This window comes from Crassostrea angulata, chromosome 8 (genome assembly GCF_025612915.1).
Source record: "Crassostrea angulata isolate pt1a10 chromosome 8, ASM2561291v2, whole genome shotgun sequence".
In the NCBI taxonomy this organism is placed as follows: Eukaryota; Metazoa; Mollusca; class Bivalvia; order Ostreida; family Ostreidae; genus Magallana; species Magallana angulata.
In genome coordinates, this window is record NC_069118.1 from 2,384,538 (window position 1) to 2,411,934 (window position 27,397).

The window sequence follows — 27,397 nt, forward strand, 5'->3', positions numbered from 1 at the left end:
TGTAAAACAACCCGAGCTGGACTCGGGTTGAGGGATTGTATTTACATGTACACGCATACATATCACACATCAGTTTGATATGATTGTTGTAATGATTTTATTGGCTATTCATGTATCGTTTGATTCAGTGAGAAATTTCTGTGGAATCTCAAGCTGCTGGCCAAATAACCCTTGAAATCACGACTTGTTGCAATTGCGTTTGAATATTTCGACGACAAACTGTTCAGTTTTGGGTCAGAAGGGATGAAACTGTGAAAAAAATGCTTACTGCCATTTCTCTTTAATGAAATGAAACAAGGGTTGGACCAAAACACGGCATATGAAGTTGCCCTCTTTTAGACCAAATGCATTTTGGCAGGTAGCATGTACAGCGTCGCTTTAAAAATCAAATCATCATATACTTGTACTTGTAATGCATGAACTTTCACATTGACAAATCACGACAATGAGACATAATGCCATATCGACGCTTTGATATAGCAATAAACACTCGCAAGTGTGAAATATTTTCCTGACATATTTTCTTAAATGGAGGCCCAATATATATTATATATTCGTGAATATAACACGTGGTAATTCAGTAGTAGGTCACGTGTACGCCGTGCTGTCCACACATGTCCAGCGTGCACCCAGCCATAACTGAGTAATATACCAGTCACCACTGACGCTCACATCGTGCACTGTCGTGCTATGAGATCGTGCAGTTGGCCTTGTCCCGTATAGCGGCGTTGTTCTTTGTCGTGCTAGGAGATCGTGCAGTTGGCCTTGTCCCGTATAGCGGTGTTGTTCTTTGTCGTGCTAGGAGATCGTGCAGTTGGCCTTGTCCCGTATAGCGGCGTTGTTCTTTGTCGTGCTAGGAGATCGTGCAGTTGGCCTTGTCCCGTATAGCGATGTTGTTCTTTGTCGTGCTAGAAGATCGTGCAGTTGGCCTTGTCCCGTATAGCGGCGTTGTTCTTTGTCGTGCTAGGAGATCGTGCAGTTGGCCTTGTCCCGTATAGCGGTGTTGTTCTTTGTCGTGCTAGAAGATCGTGCAGTTGGCCTTGTCCCGTATAGCGGCGTTGTTCTTTGTCGTGCTAGGAGATCGTGCAGTTGGCCTTGTCCCGTATAGCGGCGTTATTCTTGCGTTTGTCCACCACGTTCCTCTTGTAGGACTCCAGCAGTGCCAGAATCTCCATGTGGTTATTCTCCTCGGCTATAGAGTACGGTGTCTTTCCGGCCTATAAACATATCCAGATAGAATGGAATTTTAAATGAAAGAGGAATCGTTATCAAAAAGTTATTAATGTGAATTTATGCTCATGCTGTTTGTCAGTTTTAATTTTATTTACATTTTCAAAAGCGAAAAAAGACACAATTCCATTGCTTATGTACAGAAAGTGCTAAATATTATATCAGTGATGTTGAAAAACTACCGTACTGTATAACTCAAAATATAATCGTATAACACCAATACAACCATTTGTATCCAAATACTATTTTTTTTTTGTTTCAGGGTGGCAGAAACATTACTATTGTCTCTTATAAAAGCAAACTATGTCTATTTATTACCCGAATAAAATATATTGTACATGTGTTCTGTCTTCCTTGAAAACTCGTGATTTGAATAAAGATTATACAAGACTTGAAAACCCACTGAATTTGATTATAAAATATACAATGCATGAAAATTTGTATGATTTAGAGAATATCGGCTACGAAACTCTGGCGAATATGAGATAACAGACACGAGAACTCACGAGATTTGGGATGGAGAAGATAGGTCGGTACCCTAGGAGCAGTTTGACGGTCCCCAGCTGTCCACGTGTGACGGCGAGATGGAGGGGTGTGTTCCCACTCTGTAAAACAAGAAATAATCCCATCCTATTTCCTTGTACTACAAAATAGTTAAATCCAATTAAAGTATGCATGTGGAATCTTTCCTTAATTCCAAGATCTGATTTTAAAAATAATTGAACGTTTAGAAAAGTTACTTGTATGTATGATATTTAATAGGTTCGCATTTGATACTGAAGTAAGATTTCAACCATTTTCATGGTTCAACATGATGATTGTACATAAATCAAATCATATGAATAGAACCCCCCCCCCCCCCCCCCGTTTATAATATGATATGCCGAAAGAACAAGCATTCCAAAATAAGGAGTAATGGGTGAATATTTTGCTGAAAACTGTTAATTGATCGAAATGTATGTTCACATCGTAGTCGATGCTTAGTCCTTTGTCGATTCTCCATTGTTTAGGGTTTTCAAAAATATCCAGCCATATTCAAATGCTATTAAGCGTCTGTCTTACTGTTTACAGAAACTCTTAAATGTTAATTTTCCGCGAGCCGATTTCTTACCAGGCTATTTACTTTTACCTTCTTTTACAGTGTACATTTGCTTCTTCCTCCTCAATCAGTTTTCGACCAACTGGTTTATTTGTAGTTAAAGCTTTTTACCATAAGATTTCTACAGTTTGCATCTACCCCTTTCTCGATCAGTTTTTCCGAGAAGTGATTTCTTTCACAACCTGTTTGTGCTGAGCCACATAAGCCTTGTTGTTTATTATTAAAATAACCAAGGTTTACATCTACATATTACATCTCCCTTTTTCTCAATCAGTTTTTCCATCAAATGGTTGACTGTAGTCACAGCTTTTGACCATAAGTGTCTTACAATTCACATCTGCTCCATTCTTGATCAGTTTGTCAACCAAATGATTCTAGCTACAATCTATACTTACTTTAAGCGTCCTACAGTTTACATCTGCTCCCTTCTCGATCAGTTTTTCTATCAACTGGTTCCTAGCTATCGGGTCGTTTCTCATGATGGCTTGGTGTATTGGATACAACCCATTCTACAAGTAGACCGGATTGTATTTTAAAACTCACCATAAACATGACTTGTACAAAATTGTCGTTTACTAATTAACAATTTTTAATTGTCACTCATTGACAATTAAAAATTGTTAATTAGTAAAAGAAAAAATTATATTACTCAGTAAATGCATTGAATAAAAAAAACCCCGACGTACAGCGTTCCTGATATTAACATTTGCATCCGGGTCCTTAACAAGGTCATCAAGTCCATCCTGGTCCTTTCTTCGTTCATCTATGTTGCTGACCTGTAAACGAAAACGACGTAAGTCACTCGTAACAAGTGTTTTACAGTATTGGCATCAACTGTATTATAATTTGAGGGGACGTTTTATTTATACTACAGGCATTAGATTATGGCGAGTCTCATGTTATGCAATTTCAATAGCAGATTTAACAGCTTCTCAATCTTTAATAAATTCATTCTGTAGATATTAAAATACCAAAAGATGAAATCAAGCAATTCCACACACAAACCTCGTCTAGGGACCCTGTTCTTCCTCTGTCTTGAAGTTTTGTTGGTTCCTTTAAATAAACATGTAAATTAATACAATAAAATATTCAGCAACTCTTCCTATGTACTAGTATATTGGCTTACTAAATTGATATACCAATATGATTCATACAGCTTACCGGGTCCCTTGCTGTGAGGGGAGGCTTCTTTGGCGGTTTCTAAATACAAACAGAACAAATAAAAAGCGTATCGTTTATGCATCAACGATTTCAGGGTAATTGAGACTATTAAGTTTTATTAAGAAATATTCACAAAAACGCTCATTGTTTTGTCTTAATTTGACGAATTTAAGGAGGCTGGGGGTCAACAAATTAGCAATCGGACCTATCTTAAATCTAGAGGTATAATACTTAAGCTATAAACTTTTATTATTAAAAAATATCATATTTTTAAGCGTTAAAATAGGAACATTTTCTTCTATCTTTATATAGAAATCTTCATCTTTAGGAGATCAATATACCCAAAAAATGGCCCTGACCCTCCAGCTCTCTTAATTGTGATTTGTGAATCATAAATCGAATGCATTTATATATTCGTAGCGAACTAGGTTAAACGCCCAATACTTATCTAAACGAGCGATAAACCCTACTGATTCAAAATAAATTAGATACACAGAGGACGAATGTTTAAAAAATGTACACATTTTTAGAATTTTTTTTACATAGCGTATAAACCATTTATTCTGGATATCATTAATGTTTGCAATAGACATGGATACAATACACCATACACACCGTAGGTATCGGCGCTGCAAAAAGAGAGAGGAGCATGAAATGAGTTGTAAATAAAATTCTAAAAAGAAATATAATTTTACTGATATTATTGATTATGATAGATAATGAAATTTTATATTCATTTACAGATCTGCAATATGTATATTAGAGACAAATGGTTTTAACCTGTCTCCTCCTTTCTGATATCATTCAGCAATTCCATCATCTTCTCATCTTTATTACTTTCAGCATAAAAGTATGGCGTTTTCCCATCCTTAAAAAATCAATACAATGATTCACAAAAATCTGCAAACCTCACGCTGCACTGTGAATGAAATAAAAAAAATTCTGTCATGTTTTAAAACATTTTTCAACCCAAAAGAAGTGTTATATTAAAACAAGTAAAAAGTTTCCTGGCTGACTGTGTTTAAGTAAAAACACGTGACAAACTTTGCAGAAACTGAAAAAAACTACTAAAGAAATAATGATTTTATTTCATACACAATTTTCCGAATTTTTCCGAGCTTTGCTGTTCAGCAGAATTTTAGCGATCCCAAGCTGCTTCCGTATAACAGCCATGTGTAGGGGCGTGTTTCCTTCCTGTCCAATTAAAAGCAGAACCTTCATTGGTACATTGTCGCTCTTAACATGCTATCTAATAAATTTTCTGGGTGTTTCAATTAAAATGATTTCAATACTTAGCTTTGATTTGAAGAAATGGACACATACCCTTAGTAAGAGCTTTCCCTGCATTCTCTGAAATAAACATATATTCATTTGAAAACCCTGATTCCTTATTCAACAAATAAATCCGATAACATCCAAAATTTGCATTGCATTCATAAGCAAAAGAACAGTATTTTATTTCCTGCAAGTTTAATCATTCGTTTCGGGTATACATGAACATCGCATGTCATCTTTTGAATAGCTTGGTTCCCGAGGCCTCTAGATATGCAAGCACAAAGCTGCACTCTGAATCAGTAGACTAATCTTTTGATATATCATTTTCTTTGACACTAAATTAAGGAACTCTATTACCGGAAGTGCTTTAGCGTTGACGTCAGCTCCCCGACTGATGAGTCTCTTGACGTACGTTTCTCGGATTAGCGGGTCGTTCTCCATTATGGCCAGATGTAGTGGAAATAACCCGCTCTGCAAAATTGCATCATTGAAAAATAAATCAGAAACTTTATATATTTTTTTCCATTTTGCTATAGAGTATACAAGATACCTTGTAAATACTAGTAGTCTTTAGATAATTTGTATCAGAATCTACTTTAATTCATGTTCTCATAAAATTGTCCTCTTCTATTTGCCAGCCATTAGGCGATTGGTAACTAATCGGTGACTATTGTTTTCTTCAAGTAAACGCCAGTGTTATTCATTTGTCAATATGCTTCAAAAAGTCAGCGGGAAGACCAAGAGGTATTTAGTTCATTGATATTGAATTTACGGAGACTTCAACGTTGTAAATCTTAATTTTACCTTCGTTACAGAGTAGTTAATTAAAATTGCGGAGGAAATGATTTACACCATAGACAACACTCAGTTGTACTGACTTTAATAATAAAGAGACATACCTGACTCTGGACATTAACGTTGGCATCCGGGTCCTGGAGCAGCTGTTGTAATTCGTCCCTGTTGTCAGGCTAGAAGAGGTTAAGGTAAATCGTAATTTAATGTTGTTTGTTTACATGTTTGCATTTGAATACTCATCTGAGCTAATGCTTAAGTTCAGAGTATTTATTGTTGTTTTTTTTTTTAATCCGTGATATGTATTCTAAACTAAATGCATTGTTAGAAAAATTAACAAATCATTTTAATTTTTGAACATATAGTCAGTTCATAAATGAACTTTAAAATTAACGAAGTTTCATTCCATGCTGTGTGGTTTGTCCTGCTGAATTGTAATTAGATTGATGTTCAGGTACACATTGATTTTGTACCTGTGTCATTGTATGCTATATTCAGATATGTTCCCACATATTCACGTGCCTCTTCAGTTTTTAGCCGAATAAAATGTATCTTTTTGTCCCTCAGATCAAACTAGAACTATATAATGTATACCAACCATACAGGTACAGTCAAACGTCGCCATCTCGAACATCGATATATCGTATACCATTAATATTCTGAAGTAAGTTAAAATTCAGTGCTTCTCTATATATACTTTAACCTCGATATCTCGAATCACCTTATATCTCGATTCCATCGAGTTCGAGATAAAGTATTTTGACTTTACACACAGATGGAAAGTCGAATTGAGATATTTATTTATTTAATTATTCAACACATTACCAGTATTATTTTTATTTTTTCAGTAAATTTTATCTTTATATACTTTGTATAAAAAATAAAATTTTGTTCATCTTTTAAAGAACTATTATATCAACAGGGTTTACTTGTTTCTAATTTTGCATTCGAAATTATTTACAATCCAGAATTGACTTTAATAATTAGGTAGGAATCATGTGAGGTTAGAATCAAACGTGTACAGAAAAACAACGCAAATAAGTTGATGTGATTTAAGCTTCCTGCGAAAAGGAACAAAACTCAGATTGTGAATTAACTTCAACAACTTCTTTTCCTCACAGAGGAGTGCGTGTTTAACTTCAACGACACGGGAAAAGGAAAGATACATAAAGGTAAATAATCACACGCAACATTACCTTATTTGGGTTTTCCTCTACGAAGAAGATAATAACATAGTAACAATTGATAATGCAAACAAACCACATTAGAGAAATAAATAATTTATTATAAAGTAACGTATATCATAAAACAATATTGTAGAATAAATTATGAAGAAATATCACATATGTATATAATGACTTGTGTGTAGTAAGAATAAATAAATAATAAGTAACAGTCAAATACACAGAGACACAATCTGTGTATTTATTGACAGATAGATACAAGAAAACATTGGAACGCCAACACGTAGGTTCAATGACAGAAATAACGTCATTAACATTTCACGCATGTGCAGAACGCATCTGTATTGAACGACACGCAAAAAGAACACAGGAAGTGCAGTTTTTTCTCAGATGACGACACAATAGAATAGACATGCGCAGATGGCTTGGTCATAAGATGACACAGGTGGAAGATTTATTACTTCTTTCGGCGTTACGTTGCTCCTCCTTAAGTAGTCTCATCATCTCGGAGTTTCCATTCTGTTCCGCGTAGTTGTAAGGTGTCAGGCCCTCCTTTAGAGTAAAAAAAAAAAACACCGGGTAAGTAGCCACAAAAACTAATTTTATTTTATAGTCATTTCTTTTTTAATCTGTTGCATGCATTTGTGAATAAGACATTTGCATGTTTAAATAAAAATCAGGAAGTATGCGTGTATCTTTTTCAGTTTAACGAACATTTTTACGTATGAATATATATGAATTGATACGTAGTTGTTTATGGTACAATAAATAAACGAAGACATCTTGTTTGGTGTTTGACTTATCAAAATATTGGAAGAATATTAAAAAAAATCTCCCATTAAGGCATTAAAAGGAAATTAAAAAGATCATATTTGTCTTTATTTCTTTAAATAGTATACCTTAGCATGGAAATAGTAATAAAAGTTTACAATTTTATATCAATATTATTTATACAAATTAATGTACCAAAATTTTGGGGAGTTGGAAACTATAACATGGTTTTCCTATTCAAAATTTCAAAGGCTTTATTTAGATAAAATTTCTTAAAGATTAACAATGATGCAGGATTTTTTCAACAAATCTGAATTAATTATAAGGTACTTAGGTTTTAGAATGTGTTCATGAAATATGATTTGTGAAAAAAACAAACATTTTTTTAAATGTCTAAACAGATTTGTGTTAAAAAGTTTGTATTTCCTCTTTTATTCAATAGTCAATATTTTTGCTTTCCTGTCAATTTTTAAAAAAATACATACATGTATAAATAAGTAATCATAAAATGAAAAAAATGAAATTTTTCAATAATGGAACCAAAGAAAAATAATCAAAATATTTTCAAAATTTAAGTATATTAGGAGACATGCGGACTAAGCCATATCAATTTTTTGTTTTGATGGACAACTTTTGGTTTAATCACTTCATTGTAAAACATAAATCTAAAATCTTGAAAAAGATGTCAGTGTCACATCATTAAGTTGAGGGAGAAGATAATGATTTTGACCTAACCACGCTGTGAAAACATGACGGCCAAATTTTATAAAACTGATATAAACACTTGGAATTGATGTCTGTTTGACTGCGTGAAAATGTCATGGATTTCTATATATTAGAAGTATGAGGAGACTCCTTCCTTAAACGACTTGTTTAATTAGCTTCATACGTTATTGGTGGGAGATATTGCGGGGTCATAGGTCAGGAGTATCCGGACCGTGTCCAGCTGGTCTCTGGCGGCAGACATGTGCAACGGAGTATTTCCGCCCTGAAAAGGTATGAAATCAATCGCTGAATATTGTATTTCATAAAGTTAACGAAAAATCAAAATATTTAACGATTAAAATTTGAATATTTTTTTATATCTGTATATTTACATTTTCTATTGTCTTTGCCTGTGATAACCCTACGTATCGATTTTGTACTATATAACCCATAACTTCAAATGACGCCAAATTGAGGCGCCAGCGGTATTTGCTTATTTATATTTAAATATTTAAGCGTACCATGGCTTAGAATCTTATAAATATAAATAATAAGGAATCATTCTTTGAACATTATGAGGTGATATTTCGGTCGGGGCGTGATCAAATCTATCATAAAGCCCTTCGGGCTTTATTGGACTCAAAGAATGATTCCTTATTCCTTAAATAGAATTCATCTTCTAAAAGAGATTGAAATAGACTAAAATTTACCACGACCACACCGCCCTCTTTAAATTGTTTAAAATATAATGCAGGAAAAAATAATAATGTGAACACACATTGCATACAAATTTGCAAAAAAACTGTATCGCCTTGCCAAAAAGAGATATGGTAATTAAAGAAATCTAGACTTAAGGCGTGCAATTTACAGAAAATCTATTAGCTGTGCATGTAAGATTTATATTTATGATGAAAGAACATATAGGATTTTCAAAATATTCGAATCAACTTGAAATCTAATTTTTAGGATATTAAAAAGTATCTTTGATAGTTCATGTTATTTGCGAGAGGTAACGAAACACCTGGAATAACTACTGAGGTAAAAAAAATGGGTTAAAACAGTCTGGAATAAGAACTAGGTACATGAATTAATTAGAGAATGTATTCATTAATTAGTTAATTAGATAATAAGAGATTATATGAAAATAAGTAATTTTGAAGTAAAACTGCAATGGAGGTACCGATGACACCCGCATGAGATATCATTTGTAAGCCAATGTAAAAAAAACCCATTCTGTTTATAATTGTCAAATATTGTTTACAAATATACTTTGTTTAAGTAACGTGGGTAGTCAAAATTTTCCTTGTTCGCGGGGACGTAATTTTCGTTACGAAAAGCAAGAAATTAAGCATTGAGTGCTTATCTTTATATTCATACTGATGTCTACTTTAATAAAATATGTATTGTCGTTGTAAAGTCATTATTTACGCTCCTAGTCAGGTATATGAAACCTACATGGAGCAGCCATATTGACATGTTATTTAGTTCATTTCCGGAACTTAAATTATAGTGCAAGAAACTTTGTAGAGAAAAATATCGTTATTATTTTTTAAATGCACATATCAAATTGGTTTATATATAAGATTAAACGTTTGATTTAATCTTACAAAAATAAATATATTTGAAACACGTGGAGACGTTTATATCTCTGCACATGACGCATTAATTATCAAAGTGTATTCATAGAAAATTGAACGTCGCAGATTTCCGATGGAAACATACGGGGAAATATAAACTGAACGTAAATATTTGTGCAATAACCCGGAAGTGTAAGACACGTCCTACTATGATAATTATCATTAAACAAACACACCTGAATAATCAATGTAGGTGAGTGAATGATTTGCCAATCAGTGTATGTGCACTGCTAAGTGAATGATTTGTAAAATCACAGAAAAGCCACTCGGTGTCTGTGCTGTGGCATTATCAGAACTGGAAAGAATACCTTCAAAATGGATTTGCCAGTTGCTTGCTTGAAAATGTTTGGTAAGGAAAAAAAATGCAATAAACATAAAATGATATATAAAGCAAATTTTACAACTGTTGAATATGCATCTAACTGAAGGCTGCATGCGCATATAGAAAGAAAGAAGCAAGAAATAAAAGTAGGCTAAATTATGACGTTCGTGTATATACCTCATCATGATCCTCATTCTGTTTTAAAGAAAATTTGTTTGCATTGCTTAATAGAGGAAAAAATAAAACTGGTCCACTTTAAAATGAACAATAAACTCATATCATGATTTTGTTTGAACCCCCTAAGAATCCCATTGATATTGATCTATTCTTTTCGAGAGGTTTTCTGTATTTTGGACCTCTTTGTGACTTTATAACCAAAATTCCCGCCCCAGGTTTTAAATTAAGAGGGATATCTTGTACACATAAGAACAAATATTTCTCAAACTGACTGTTCTCATTGAAAAATGTATGCATATTTCTTATTTCAGACAATTCAAATATCGGACTCCTACCCCATTTCTAAAAAGAATTTACTTGATAAATATAGAACTGAAAAGACAACTTTGGGTTGATATAAAGAGGTTTATCACATTTCACACACATTGTTTTGAACTGACATATATTTTTTTCTATGAAAATATAACGTCATTGTGCCTCCATAGACATAGGATGTCTAAGTAGTAGACTGAATTGTTCTAAATATTGCTCATGTGTCGACTGATAAGAACACAGAATCCTATTTTGGGAGAAAGCTAAAACATAAATGAACTAGCTTTACCCTTTTTTCAACAAATGGTTGTAGAATGAACAAAACCTCGTGTTTTAGTATTTATGAAAACTTTATATAAAACTTTGCAATCGTATATTTATGTTATATTAACTCTACGTGAACATTCGATTCTCTTTTATTTACTTTTACTTATTTCATGACCACGGAATAGATATGACCCTTTACAAATTGGAATGGCCCCTCAGTCAAGGACACTATAATATCACAGTTTTTTAGTGAAAAATGTGAAAAGATAACATTCAGACGAATAATCAGACAGTGATTACAAGATTATCTACAATGATTGTAAAAATCTCACGGGACCTTTATCTAAATTTTGCGTTTTGATATCATAAACTATTGAATCGTCTTTTCATCATATACTGAAAATGGATGAAAATAAAGCTTCCAGAAAAAAAAACCAAAAATGAGTATCGAACATACCGGGATGGCCTTGACATTAATGTCGGCGCCTTTGTTCAGAAGTTGCTGTACCATGTCATTCCTGCTCACAGGGTTATTCCTCAGTATAGCAACGTGTAACGGAAACAGGCCCATCTGGAAACACATATACAAGGTATTAAGAAAGATAATCTGGATCCAATAAAAATTCAAGGTTGAACAGTGTGTGTGTGTGTGTGTGTGTGTGTGTGTGTGTGTGCCAACAAATATCTTTTCAACATTAATACATGCTATATAGACAGATGAACACAAATGTAATCGTCATGTGGAGCATCCATCAAGAAATTAAACATTGTTTTTCCCGAGTATTTAATTAGCTACCACAACTTGTGTGTTCGGACGGTTTTGTGAGCCAAAATTTCAATACCATTAAAAACGATATTGTTGTCATAGGGATGACTCTCATGTTAACAACCTTTGGAGTTTTTAAAGCCGGTGGATGAATGGTTCAGTGAGATATATAACTTACCGAGTTGGGAACGTTGAGGTTGGCGTGAGGATCGTTCAAGAGAGCGTCCAGCTCGTCCGTGTTGTCATCTTCTATTGCTGATGTGATTGACTCCTTAACAAAGAATAACCACATGTTGAAATATTGAAAGTATTTATACCTAAGTACATTGTAATTGGAGCTAAATTCAACACGACTTACGATAAAATGCATGCAAGATAAAATAAAAATGATTGTGATATCATTCTTTTGATTTAAATCGTATATATGAAGCACTATATACGAGGGTTGTCCAAAAAGTTCGTGGACAATCGCATTTTCGAACTTTTTGGACAACCCTCGTACACAAGGTATTTAAATGATTAAATGAAAACATTAATGGACTGAAGAAGAAAAGAACGGTGGGTATAAAATACAATGAATAACAAAAGTATACCAAAACCCGGATGGAATATTAGGAATAGGCTGAATAAATGCGAATGAAATATAAGGGGTTGAATGAAATAAAATATGACAAAGCCCTTCTCCTTTTGTAATTGTACGTGCGGTTATATCAAGGAAATAAAAAAAATATGATAAGTTAGAGAGCGAGACAACGTTGACCTCACCGCACTTGCTGATGGTGGCCTCGGAGTGGGCGGGGTCGGGGACGGCTACAAAGAACGGTCAAGGTCATATAAAGTTTAAACCAAAATTATTTAATACAAAAATGCCGACTGTTTGTTTGAATTCACTGTCCATCCCGAGAACTAGAACACATTGAATTATTGGTATTTTGTTTCCAAATTTAAAATAAGCATTTTAATAGGTCGAAATCATCAAAGTTATGGCTGTTATTAAAATAATCTATCATAATATATGATGTAACAGTAATTTAAAAGTATCTTTAAATAAAGCAGTTCATATTAATAAGGAAGTACTTAGTTATAATATGAGATTAGTAACACAAAAATGTCAATACTCAATTGGTAATACTTTTCTTTACAAACACTAAATGCATATTTGATCAATGAAGCATCTGTAACCTAAAGCTAAGTACATGTAATTTAATTGCATGCAAACAGGGGGCTTTACTACTTTCTAATATAACAAAAGCATATTTGGTTGTTAAAATAAAAGCCAGTCGGTAACTATGTGGATTTATATCTTTTAAAAATTCAGATCATGCAAGAAAAACAAACAATAATAATGGAACACTATTAATTAGGATAAAGAAATTATTATATTGAAAACAAAATTCCTTCATGCGCGGATCTAGTAGGGGAGGGATCGTTGGGGTATGATTCTCTAGAGACCCATAACCCCCGAAATTTGAGGCAGTTAATTATATTACGTATGAAGAGGGCTAAGTGGTCATAACCATTGCTAGATATATCAAACTTCATGAGACGAAGAGCTCTGCATGATTATAAAGGGAAACATTTAAATATTTAGATTTTTTAAAATAACCATTTTTAAAATGGTTAAAAATCATAAATTTAATTTTAAGATGTTATGGGTAATTTGTTGTGCATCCAGCCTCATTAAGTTTATACTTAAGACAAACATTTAATCCCTCTTGCGTGTTAACGAAGATTTATTTACCTATAAATCAAGTTTTGATTAACATGTTAAAAAGTTATGGTAATGTTTAAACCAAGTTGTAACTGTCTAAAATAATATTTTTAGTGTCGTCAAGGAACTAACATGTTTTGTATATCTATGTATGAAAAAAATCTTTTATTGCCGCCATTTTACCTTTTATAATTATCACGTGATATAAAGTCATTCAAGCCCGCGGCAAAGAATATAAGATTAGACAAAGTGAACAATGGAAGTGGTGGAATGGACACGGTCGACATGTATAGTAGGTGCACAGTAAGAAATGCTTTTGATGTTTTGGTTTTGATACAGATATGTGGGAAATGAAGAACATAATGACAGAGTACTGAATTAGTTAGTTTGCTCTGTTGACGGTTTATCGTTGTGCATTAAAGTTTTCAATGAGTTTAATTTACTCGTGTATTCAATTGGGCACTTCATTAGTACTGCAATGAATTTTTCTAAAACAAAAGCAAATGCTTTGTAAAAAATAAGCTGAAAAATTAATTTACGTTATTTAAATGCGATAATGAGTTTGAACATCGATCGATCTATTTATTTTAATGTAACCATCGACAAAAAGAGCAACATAGATTGACAATATATTAATGCCCGAAACTTATAACCTCTTGACCTCGTCTTGATGTTATGCAGAAATAACAACAATTTCTCAAACACTGACATAAAAAATCATCAATCATTAACACTGTATGAATGTATCTCTCTAAGTAATGGAAAATTTGGGAGAGAAGGACTTAATCTTTCTCTTATTTTTTGGGGTAGAGGGGGCGGAAAAGGTGGACCCGCTGGAGAAAAATCCTAGATCCGCGCATTCCCCATGGTAGTAACAAAATAAAAAAAAACTTAATATAAACCACAAAACAACAAAACAAGCGTAAAATGTTTGAATCGCACGTCAGCAATTCCCAAATGTTTTAAGCACACCTCACGATCGGGTTCGGCGTTCTGATTTCTTCTTGTCGTTGTTGGTGGCGTTGGTTGTAGGTTTCTGGTGGGAGAGAGAGGCGGTAGGGTGGAGGACTCTGAGGGTGCGCGAGGCTGTATACATAGACCAGCAATCAGTGATATCATACAAGGAACTAGCCGCGGATAAACGAACTTAATTTTAAGACTGTTATATACATTCTACTGTATAGTTATGTTTTACAAAATACGTTCAAGTTGAAAACCTATGCAGTACACATACGAGCATGTTAAAATAACAATTACTGAATCAAGATTTAGCATATCAATTAACGAGGCCGAGTACAGAACGAGTACGCACGCTTTCGCGCAGCGTTTCATTTGTATTGTGACGTCATCTTTTTGCTTGGTTGACGCCATGGCGTGATAGTTTTATCTGCAGATATTCAGCGAAATTTGTTGAAAATTGCTCGTTTAATGCGTAAAATTAATGTTATATTGTGGAATAAAAATAACTGTCTTGAAGTATAAGCAATATTTGGGCTCGGGTCGAAAAAGTGAAGAGGGTTCAGCAGGCCAAACCCTCTGTCACGTTTTCTTAACCCGCCTAAATATAGCTTAATTCATATATTTCAACACAGTAACCATGTATTTTATACTAATGACCCTTAATATGTGATTTTATATATTTTTTTATTACTTAAATATGTCTGAAGGCTCTAATAATACTATAAAGATCACCTTTTCCGCCTTTGTCAAATAAAAAATAGCCATTATCTGACAAATCTGGGAAATTGGGCATACAAAAATCAACTTTGATAAGACCCCTGGAACAAACCAGGAGGTAAAAGGTTTTTTTTATTTGACCATTTGATGCCTTTTAGCAATAACTTTAATATGTAGAACAGAAAAAGAAATCCCTAGGGCAGAAGTTTAAAAAAATGTGCAAAATTGATACATTTCAAGCAAAATCCCATAGGGTCCTATGTTAAAGATTAACAAACTTTGAGATGACCCCCTAAACAAACGGTGTGGTAAATGTCTTATTTTTTAATCTTAAAATAATAATTATATCAGTAGAAATTCAGGTAAAAAATTTCATTAAAAAATCTAGGGCACAACTAATTAGACCCGGCCTCGTTAAGCTTTACAGTGTTAAGGTTCAATCTTTGATAGTTATATTACAAATAAGTAGTATACTTGATATATTTCTTTATTTTCAAATGGAAGATTTAACATTAAAATATGGATTAATATATAAGCCAATTATCATTTATTTATTTTTAATGTTATTAAGTCTTGAAATCAATTCTCTATTATTAATTTTAATTCTTAAAAAAAACAGTGACACATGCGCGGATCTAGGACGGTCAGGGGGTAGTACAACCTTCCCAAGATTTTCAAAATTTTCAATTTGTATAAAGCAAAGTGATAAATTAAAGATATACACTTCACCATACACGGATCTTTTTATTTAAAAGAAGATGATATAGATATATAGGATGTATTACTTTATGAATTAATACTCCCAAAAGTGCAACCGTTGGTTTTGAGAATGCCTGTATACGCGTAGATTCATTTCAAGGAGGGATATGCATTTTTGAAGAAAAAAAATTGAACGCTGAATATCCAAGACCGTGAAAGGAGGTTAAAGATTGGGAATGGTAATGGAAAGATGTGCTCCTTCACTTCGTAAAAATCCTGTATCCGCGCATGATCCATGGTTGTTATACAAAGCAACGAAAAACTTGTAGTTCACATATAAGAATTAAAACTGCACAAACAGTTTCAGGCAGACCTCCCGATCGGACTCGACATTCTGATGAATTCGTGGCGTTGGCTCTGGCGTCGGTTGTAAGTTTCTGGTGGGAGAGAGAGGCGGTAGGGTGGAGGACTCTGAGGGTGCGGGGGACTGTGTATACATAGACCAGCAATCAAACAATGATATTATACTGGGAACTAGCCGCGGATTAACGAACTGAACATTAGCCGGCAGTATTTAATGAAGCATGTTCATCTACATCGTTCCTGTACTTTCCTTTAACAATTCGCTAAACAATGTTGAAAGCTATTCAGTACATGTTTACACAAGTATGACTGTGTTAAAAAGTTAAAAGTACATTTTAAAATGTTTTGAAGTTTAAAGGTAGAATTTTTAATAGTAATGTAACGTTTGAATACCACACCATCGAAATATATCTATAATTTTTGGATTTTTAATAAACTATGGCTGAATAAAGCATTATACATTTGTTCATTATACATTATAATCTAAAAATTAAATTCTTAACAATGCAAATTCAATCGAAAATAAAAAAAAACATGCGCGGGTCCAGTGAGGGAGGGGTGATATAAATTTACATGCCAAAGGAATAAAAGAATATATTACCCTCCCAAAACAAGTATTCTCTTATTAAAATTATTGATGATGTAAATTGAATAAATGATTTAAATTCAATAAATAAGATCGAAAAGAGAGCGTTCGTCCTTTAACATTAACACCAACAACCCCCCTCCCCCCGTCCCAATGGATAATGGGTTTTTGGAATCGTGTAAATTGGTATGTTATATCATATAATAAAGAAGGTGTTTTTTCGGAAATGAATGAAGCGATCATGAACATTTTTGTACGGGGGAGGGGGTGTGATAAGATAAGGTAAGAGATTGAATAGTCCCTTTTTCTGGATCCACGCATGTTCCATTGTTGTTACAAAATAGCGAATCAGAATTAGTTTTGAGTTTTTGTAATGCGCAAACAATTTTAAGCAGGCCTCACGATCGGGTTCGGCATTCTGATTTCTCCTGGTCGTTGGCTGTGGTGTTGGTTGCTGGTTTCTGGTGGGAGAGAGAGATGGTAGGGTGGAGGACTCTGAGGGTGCGCGAGGCTGTATACATAGACCAATCATTTATTTAACGCTGATATGATATTATTTTTACATGTATATCCAATCAGATTGATGTAGATGTTTATTCTTTACTTTTTTACAATGAGTGTTGACTGTTTCTACAGAACACAGACTAGGAGGTCAAAAGGTTAAAAGGTCAACGTAATTAAAATCTCCTTTACCAACAACGACCTTTCAACTGATTTAGCTTAAAAAGTTTAGAGTGTAAGTGGCAATATTTTCATAACGCGTTTTTCTGCTTAGTCGTTCGTAAACAATTTGGATATTAATGCTTGATATAGTTTCCCCTGCATGGATTGTTAAAATAATAATTTAAAATGGTAAGATTCCTTTTAAACTTCAGCGAGATTACATAAAATGATTTCGTTGATAACCCAGGGTTATTATTTCTTAATAACATCATTTTTGTAAGCAATTATATATGATATGATATTGAAATGTATAAATAAAACAAGCTCATAAACCTTCAAGAATATGTTACGAATCTGCAATAATACAACTATCTAGAACTATTAAGGTGAATCTTGCATGCAACATTGGTGATTGTTAACTATAGGTTAATAACATTACTTGGAGGTTACTTATGAAGTGTGGGGTACATACAGAGGTCATGGACATTCTGTGGTAACACGGTGCGGGGTTACTGGGTTCAAACCCTGTACCTCTCTGTCAGGAGCAATGAGGGGGTCAGACGACCTTATGGCGGGAAGTACCGGCGTGCCCCAGTCCGGATGGACAGGGCTGGGACTGTGGGTGATGGGTGATCGAGATTCGTATGGGGTGGTCGACTTCTGGGGTCAACATTACCATAATTACATGTATTGAAAAATTCATTATTCACCAGAAAGAATAATTTTTTTCCAGCATCACATCATTCAAATAACTTGTTGTGTAAAAAAAACTCATTTAATTCTAAAAAAGTTCATTGAATTTTTCGTCTGTAAATAAAGTTTCATGAGAAAAATTCTGCTTATATATAGATACAAAATATCAATGATTTTTTGATAGATTTTTAGAGAAGATGATAGAGAGTACTATACCTGGTATCTAGGGGACGGTACAGGAGTCTCGTGGGGAGGAGGCTACAAACCAAACACAGACGTCTACTATTGTCTAGCCACATCGTCACAAACACAGACATTTACTTAAATACTACTTCGTTACTATTTTTAAATTACAAAAAAATCAAACTTGATGATTTCATTTAGTAAAATTGTGGTGGTTAAAACTATAATTTTATCATATCTAGCAAAATCTGGCGAAACAATTAGAATGAAGTAGGACTACATACAACAATCAAGGATGTTTTCTGTTTTTTGAGTAGCTTAACAATGTCCAGGTACTTCCGGTTCTCGGCTAGGGCAAGGGCGTCATTTCCGTCCTATCAAAGATACACTGCATTTAGTAAATAACACAATAGAAACAAGAAATAAACAGCTGACATAACTCTACATAACATGCAAATGAGAATGTAACATATATATCAAAAAGTTGTTTGAAATCAGGCCTGCCTGTAATTAAGGAGGCTTGATGATCAACCAATAAACTATCATATTCACTTTAAATTTTAATTTTTGATTTGTTCACTTATAAACTATTATTATAAAAATACCTCATACATTTCTGGTAATCTCCTATATTTTCATATATAAAAATTATATACAGTGGATCAATACAGTCTAAAAATGGCCACGAGTTCTCTCAATATAACCTACCAAGTCTTTGTGAGTTGGATCCGCGCCCCATTGCAATAATTGATCCACCACTTTGTACATTGTATTATCAGGCCGGAGACTTGTTTTCTTTATTGCGAGGTTAAGAGCTGTATCCCCTTCCTGGATAAAGAAAAATCAAGTCATTTTAGCATTACTTAAAACATTCTTTTATCTACTTTTACATTCCCTTAGATTTTAACCAGAATTATTCTTATTTTTCAACTTTACTGTATTCAAAACTTTGCTTTATTGAGAGTCCAAGACGCTCCACACACAGCATGCCATTCACTTTTCATTATAAGAGATAATCGTCCATATAAAGTGAACAAACTAGTAACATACTAGGTAAAGAAAATAGTGACCAAAAAACCTCCAAAATCCCGTTCTAAATATGTTTATACAACATTAATTAGTTCTTACGTAGTCTCTGAGGTTGACATCCGCTCCATTGGCCACCATCTTACTCAGCAGATCTAGCGGGGGGTGGAGGTATAGGTCTGTGAACACGTAGTGTATAGCCCCGGCCCCGTGCTATAGCAGACAGAAGTATACATCACTATCATATCGGTCTCTGATAAACATTGTGTTTAATTTTCAAAGATTGTTGATATTGGACATTCTGGAGGGCACATCTTGATTGTGAATCTTTTATTTACCTCAATTCAGTTAACTGCTTATATTTACATTTTTAGGACATTGTATACTTTTGTTTTAAAAATTTTGTTATTTAGACACCGTTCACAAAGTGAAATCGTTACTGAATGAAGTTATATTCGATAAAGATATACATAAATATTAATTGTTAAAATTTGGTCACAAACTTTGTCAAGATAGCACTGTAATGAGTTTCATCAAGTGTTTTCTGGCTTTTTTCTTGCACTGGTTTGCTTTTATATTGCCCTAATCAAGGTTACCAATCGACCTTGACCTGGTTACTATGATGGCTGACCTTGTTGACTTGGTTGCAGTCCGCCCCCTGTTTGACACAGTCCATCGCTTCCTCTTCATTGTCATTCATCACAGCCTCTATCAGCCGACCCTGTGTCAGCATAGAATCAACCATTCAAAAACATACTGACCAACGAAATCTAATTGCAAAATATCATATAAAATCTTCATATAAATATCATGCCATGGAAAATAACTACTGTGTTAAGATTTGAACGCATAATTATATTGTTTTTGTTTTCTTTTTTAAATGAAAGATCAATTACTTAAAACAACAAACACACAGTATTTCTTAATCAGATGACATAAAGAACTCTTCAACTTTATTGAATCTGAAAAAAGGGATAATCCACAAATGTGACATACCTTGTACATACCCCGTATATGTACATACCCCATATATGTACATACCCAATATACGTACATACCCAATATATGTACATACCCAATATACGTACATACCCCATATATGTACATACCCAATATACGTACATACCCCATATATGTACATACCCAATATACGTACATACCCCATACATGTACATACCACGTATGTGTACATACCCCGTATATGTACATACCCCATACATGTACATACCCCATATATGTACATACCCCTAGATGTACAAACCCCATCTACGTACATACCCAATATATATACATACCCCATACATGTATATACCCCATAGATATACATACCCCATATACGTACATACCCCGTACATATACATACCACATACATGTACATACCCCGTATAACTCCCCGATGGACTTTATGTAGTACTCTCGGGCCTCCTCTGGAGTCATCGAACCGTCTAAAACATTGGCAAGTTCAAAGTACTCCTGAGCCATTGCTAGGTCATAAGGTGTTCGAAGATTCTGAAAGTAAAATTGTTTTCGTTGATTGTAGAAATCTCAGAGCCCACAGTGGAGTTCGAAAAAATTAAGGTTTTATTACGTGAACGTTACATATCATTGTTATTCCATAGAATTAAGGGCTTACTATATTTGGGTTTCTTTCTTAAAATTCCTTCCCCGCATTGCTGCAGCTGTTTAATGTGTTTAAGAATGAGCGATGCGAAGAATATAATACACCCAACAGAAGAGTCAGTATATACTGTGCATATTGTTTGCTATTGCCGTAATATGTTATTGATACCAATATCTTGATACTAGTCATTTAACCCTTACCCTGTCTCTGATATCAAGGCATAGATTTTGAGGTTTTGTTACCCTTATCTTGTTTCTGATACCGAGGCCTAGTTTTAGAGGTTTTGTTACTCTTACCCTGTTTCTGATGTCGAGGGTCTAGTTTTAGAGGCTTTGTTACTCTAACCCTGTTTCTGATATCGAGGCCTAGTTTTCGAGGGTTTTTTTACCCTTACCCTGTTTCCGATGTCGAGGGTCTGGTTTAAGAAGTTTTGTTACCCTTACCCTGTCTCTGATGTCGAAGGTCTAGTTTTAGAGGTTTTGTTACCCTTACCCTTTTTCTGATATCAAGTCCTAGTTTTGGAGATTTTGTTACCCTTACCCTGTTTCTGATATCAAGGCCTAGTTTTGGAGATTGTGTTACCCTTACCCTGTTTCTGATATCGAAGCCTAGTTTTAGAGGTTTTGTTACCCTTACCCTGTTCCTAATATCGAGGCCTAGTTTTAGAGGTTTTGTTACCCTTACCCTGTTTCTGATATCGAGGCCTTGTTTTAGAGGTTTTGTTACCCTGTTTCTGATATCGAGGCCTAGTTTTAGAGGTTTTGTTACCCTGTTTCTGATATCGAGGCCTAGTTTTAGAGGTTTTGTTACCCTTACCCTGTTTCTGATATCGAGGCCTTGTTTTAGAGGTTTTGTTACCCTTACCCTGTTTCTGATATCGAGGCCTTGTTTTAGAGGTTTTGTTATCCTTACCCTGTTTCTGATATCGAGGCCTAGTTTTAGAGGTTTTGTTATCCTTACCCTGTTTCTGATATCGAGGCCTAGTTTTAGAGGTTTTGTTACCCTTACCCTGTTTCTGATATCGAGGCCTAGTTTTAGAGGTTTTGTTACCCTTACCCTGTTTCTGATATCGATGCCTTGTTTTAGAGGTTTTGTTACCCTTACCCTGTTTCTGATGTCGAGGGTCTAGTTTTAGAGGTTTTGTTACCCTGTTTCTGATATCGAGGCCTAGTTTTAGAGGTTTTGTTATTCTTACCCTGTTTCTGATATCGAGGCCTTGTTTTAGAGGTTTTGTTATCCTTACCCTGTTTCTGATATCGAGGCCTAGTTTTAGAGGTTTTGTTACCCTTACCCTGTTTCTGATATCGAGGCCTTGTTTTAGAGGTTTTGTTACCCTTACCCTGTTTCTGATATCGAGGCCTTGTTTTAGAGGTTTTGTTACCCTTACCCTGTTTCTGATATCGAGGCCTTGTTTTAGAGGTTTTGTTATCCTTACCCTGTTTCTGATATCGAGGCCTAGTTTTAGAGGTTTTGTTATCCTTACCCTGTTTCTGATATCGAGGCCTAGTTTTAGAGGTTTTGTTACCCTTACCCTGTTTCTGATATCGAGGCCTAGTTTTAGAGGTTTTGTTACCCTTACCCTGTTTCTGATATCGATGCCTTGTTTTAGAGGTTTTGTTACCCTTACCCTGTTTCTGATGTCGAGGGTCTAGTTTTAGAGGTTTTGTTACCCTGTTTCTGATATCGAGGCCTAGTTTTAGAGGTTTTGTTATTCTTACCCTGTTTCTGATATCGAGGCCTTGTTTTAGAGGTTTTGTTACCCTTACCCTGTTTCTGATATCGAGGCCTTGTTTTAGAGGTTTTGTTATCCTTACCCTGTTTCTGATATCGAGGCCTAGTTTTAGAGGTTTTGTTATCCTTACCCTGTTTCTGATATCGAGGCCTAGTTTTAGAGGTTTTGTTACCCTTACCCTGTTTCTGATATCGAGGCCTAGTTTTAGAGGTTTTGTTACCCTTACCCTGTTTCTGATATCGATGCCTTGTTTTAGAGGTTTTGTTACCCTTACCCTGTTTCTGATGTCGAGGGTCTAGTTTTAGAGGTTTTGTTACCCTGTTTCTGATATCGAGGCCTAGTTTTAGAGGTTTTGTTATTCTTACCCTGTTTCTGATATCGAGGCCTTGTTTTAGAGGTTTTGTTACCCTTACCCTGTTTCTGATGTCGAGGGTCTTGTTTTAGAGGTTTTGTTATCCTTACCCTGTTTTTGATGTTGAGAGTCTAGTTTTAGAGGTTTTGTTACCCTTACCCTGTTTCTGATATCGAGGCCTAGTTTTAGAGGTTTTGTTACCCTTACCCTGTTTCTGATATCGAGGGTCTAGTTTTAGAGGTTTTGTTACCCTGTTTCTGATATCGAGGCCTAGTTTTAGAGGTTTTGTTATTCTTACCCTGTTTCTGATATCGAGGCCTTGTTTTAGAGGTTTTGTTACCCTTACCCTGTTTCTGATGTCGAGGGTCTTGTTTTAGAGGTTTTGTTATCCTTACCCTGTTTTTGATGTTGAGAGTCTAGTTTTAGAGGTTTTGTTACCCTTACCCTGTTTCTGATATCGAGGCCTAGTTTTAGAGGTTTTGTTACCCTTACCCTGTTTCTGATATCGAGGCCTAGTTTTAGAGGTTTTGTTACCCTTACCCTGTTTCTGATATCGAGGGTCTAGTTTTAGAGGTTTTGTTACCCTTACCCTGTTTCTGATATCGAGGGTCTAGTTTTAGAGGTTTTGTTACCCTTACCCTGTTTCTGATGTCAAGGTCCGGATTGTGCTCTAGGATCATCAGACAGGTCTGGAAGGCCAGACGGAGCACAGCGTGTTTGATGACGAGATGTAGAACGGTGTCCTCGTCAGTGGTAGTCTTGGCATTCACGTCACTTCCGGTTTTTAGAAGTGCATCTATGACAGCCACCATGTCTTCTCTTCCGCTCGTGGCGACAATGTGTAGCGGTCGCTGCCCGTCCTAAGTGTTTAAAAGTGATAAAACTTGTAATAAATGGTATCTTTAAGTTTGAAATAGGGACGTTAACATAACTAGCTGGTTTGAAAATAACGTTTCAATATACTTCATTCCATTGTTAATAAACCTGATCTTAGAATGAAAAAGAATATTGTTTACAATAGGCTTATTTGTTTGAATCTTGCAATGTTAGAAAGAGTTACAAACTAAGGTTATTGCCTTATTTTATATTGGCGAATGATTGAACGTAGTGGGAGACTATATTTATACACTGAGCCATCTGATTTTATCATTTGATGACAATGAGGATTGTATTCTTATTTTACAGGTTGAAATACCTGTTACACAGGTGAGCTAACTACTTACCTTGACCACCATGTTAGCGTCCTCACCCACGAGCCTGACCAGTTCATCCACCTTACCCTCCAAACAGGAGCGGTATATGTTCATCTAAACAGTCAAAAACATGGAAGGTTTAACATTAGATTAAACAGTCTGAACATATACATAACTAATGTTTTAGTCGGACCTATACAAGTGTATTAGTATCTTTGGTTTGTTGTTTTTTTGTTCTAAACCAAACAAGAAACAAGTGGATCTTCTTAATCACCTTATTATGATACTTAGTCTAGTAAAATACAATCTTTCGAAATTAAATCGATGGTAAATTTATCGATAGACACTTGGGTACAACCTTTTATTAACTTTGCCATATGCCTGACTTAAAAAGGAGACTTTAAAAAAGCATTTGTTTATAATTTTAGCTTCAAGAGAATTTGACATCGAGAACAACATGCAAGTCGGTGTGTTTAATCTGATCATACGATCTAAAAGATACTGGATACTGCAGCGAGAAAACATAAACCCAAGGTATAACAGTCTTTTTTTGTTATTGGAAAGAAAATAATATTGAATTTTGATTAGATTACATGAAAACAAATAAAGAAGAGTAGATTAAATTGAGAGATATGTTCACATGGAGACTACAAGATATGCTTCTGAACAGTTAACACTAATCTGTCATACGGTACGCGCGATTTTAATCTTTTAGGCATGTACTATCTTGTAAAGCAATTCTATGAATTATTAATATCCTACAAAAGAACCCAAATGATTTTTCTCTTATATTAGTTGAATATCGAGCGTTGTCTTATATCCAGACTACCAGTAAAACGATTACACTGCTTTAAAGCACTTCTTCAGATGAGGTCTAAGTTCTGACTTGGAAAATTCTCTGACGAAAACCAAACTCTCATTAAAATATTTGTTCAGGTTTTAAGTACCCCGCAAATAGCAGAGTTAAGACAAATAAGTAAATCTACACACACTGGGGCCGATTTAAATGTCTTAACATCGTGACAAAATAAGGCCAAATTGTATGTCCCAACCATTGTACAACTGTCGGGGTTAATCTTATAAGGCCAATAACGGGGTAGTTAATGACCTAAATTTGATCAACTTTTCATTTTTTTTTTCCTGATTCGCCCTTAATTAAAAGAAATATGTAATAATTGTATTTTCACCGACACGTTTTTCTTTTCTTCTAAAATTCAAAATCTGCTATAGATTTCACTGTTATCGTCGCGGGCGCTAATTTGATATATTAAAGATAGTTCTTTTGTAGTACGAAAAGCTTAATAATAACACAGAGAAGTGACTTTAATTATGTAAGCAATTAAGCTGTTTATTTTGCCTACCTGTTTGTAATTATTTTGGGAGTTTGTATATTTCGGGGATTTACCTTATTAAAGGTAAACACAATCCTACATTTATTAATACCAAATAAAACTCTACAGGGCGCCATCATGACACCGAGACTCAGGGTGAAAGCTTGGACAGAGACAGATAAGGCTGAATTTATAGACACCAGAAAATACAGTTACCTGCCGAAATATATCTTATATGAACAGGTGTAACCCCCTCCCCCACATCATACTAACGGAGAGCAAAAGACAGCCGTTTCAAGTATCTGCTTAGGGTGATGGGGACTGACGTTTTAGTTTATGCATTCCTCGATCACGAGAAATTAAATATTAACATACAACGTTTATGAAAATGATTCGATTACAGGATCTTACCTTGCGATCGTCTGTTTTATCCTGTTTGTCGTTATACAGCGGCATTTTCTGTGAATTTTATCAAACACAAACAAACTCCTTATTACAAAATCGATTTTTATTTTCCCGTCTCAGGTTCCAAACAAGTTTCCATTCCTTCATCTCGCCTCTCCAGAGACACCCGGAAATCGTTACGTCATTTTACGCACGCGATCACGCAGACGGCTCCTAATCATGGAAACAAGGCTTGGTAGTGAAAACAGTCCAAAAGTAACAGAAAATCACTCAAGAATTCATTAAGAAATATCCTAAAAAAATGATAGTATGTGTCGAGGGTCAATGAAAGAATGTTTCTTATGACCGCACGAAGGGATTAGGTTTTAGTTGTGATAAACTGGCATTTAAATTCGTGATTTTATCGCGCTGTGTACCTGTTGAATTCGATCAAGTCGGCCATTGATATTGGATACTTATTGCTACATTTAAAACACTGGAATAAGTGGCACTTCAGAATGTTTAAAGAACATGCACGATAAGGCAGATCTTAAGACAGTGAAAAAAACCCCGCAAACCCTGGCAAGAAAATGGGCTACAGTTTAATGTGAAACGTTGACAAGAATAAACGTTATGTCTTAGAAAACAAATTTTGCACAGTTGTCAATTATTTTTAAAGGACGTTCATGCTAAAGCATATCTCAAAAGAGCGAGAAAAAAAAAACCCCGCAAACCCCCAGCAAGCAAATTGTTTAGAGTATGATATGACAAATTGACAGACTAAATTGTAGTTTGGATATGTCTTATTCAGAACAGTTTTCCCAACAATTCGTCACTATTCGGTTTTTTTCGGAGTACGTAGACATGAACTAGATCGTGATGGCTGTACCCGCCCTGTTCTCAAAGAAATAAAATTATAATTTATGTGTCCGATACATTATACAGTGTGAAGACCGGGAAAGTGATAACCAAAATAACCGCTAAAGAAACAGTTACGTTACAATCAGTTATATCCTTACGTAAATTTACGAAAATGTACATATGCTATGAATTAAATGTGAAAATTTTGTATCAGATTTTTTTTTTTTATTAATTATCTAAACATTTTCAACGTGCAGTTCCACAGATAGCTCGTTTGGACTTTTTTCACGTGAAGACATTGTTTTTAGTGATATTTGAAGAAAAAAAATTGTCAAATCATAGGAAGATTCAGCTTTCAACATAAAGTCAATATAGTGATGTTCAAGTTACCATTGTTATCACACATCTCCAGCACTTGAAAAAATTTTGTGTAAATTTTGTGGCGGAAAATTTTGAAGATGATGCTTATTTTGAACATTTGAGAGTAGCTTTCAAATTTTATAATTTCTTATCGTTTAAAATCATTTGTTAGACCCCTTTATGCCATAAGAATTATATACGCTAGGTTTTACTTTCTGAATGATCTTCTGTCTTCCAGTCATCTAATCCATTATGAACAATAGA

General features: G+C 34.6%; 1 protein-coding gene across 11 annotated transcripts; it reads right to left on the reverse strand.

Moving 5' to 3' along the window:
* Window positions 1-1,073: 1,073 nt before the first annotated feature.
* On the reverse strand, window positions 1,074-26,899 carry LOC128158049 (ankyrin-1-like). Of its 11 annotated transcripts, none has more exons than XM_052820727.1 (29): window positions 25,940-26,899; window positions 24,228-24,311; window positions 23,643-23,864; window positions 20,680-20,808; window positions 19,931-20,020; window positions 19,402-19,512; window positions 18,982-19,101; window positions 18,558-18,647; window positions 18,307-18,348; window positions 14,382-14,495; window positions 12,464-12,508; window positions 11,877-11,969; window positions 11,390-11,503; window positions 10,163-10,189; window positions 8,402-8,500; window positions 7,203-7,293; window positions 6,754-6,770; window positions 5,665-5,733; window positions 5,123-5,236; window positions 4,814-4,840; window positions 4,586-4,684; window positions 4,271-4,358; window positions 4,106-4,119; window positions 3,491-3,529; window positions 3,335-3,382; window positions 3,016-3,105; window positions 2,725-2,838; window positions 1,737-1,835; window positions 1,074-1,217 (listed from the first exon to the last, which is right to left on the reverse strand). In XM_052820727.1, the coding sequence occupies exons 1-29, from the start codon at window positions 25,982-25,984 to the stop codon at window positions 1,074-1,076; spliced, it is 2,478 nt and encodes an 825-aa protein (XP_052676687.1). In that variant the 5' UTR covers window positions 25,985-26,899. The 11 variants fall into 11 exon arrangements, with proteins under 11 accessions (XP_052676687.1, XP_052676685.1, XP_052676684.1 ...); XM_052820725.1 differs by lacking the exon at window positions 14,382-14,495 and adding an exon at window positions 17,929-18,054; XM_052820724.1 differs by lacking the exon at window positions 14,382-14,495 and adding an exon at window positions 17,929-18,057.
* Between the last annotated feature and the right edge of the window lie 498 nt (window positions 26,900-27,397).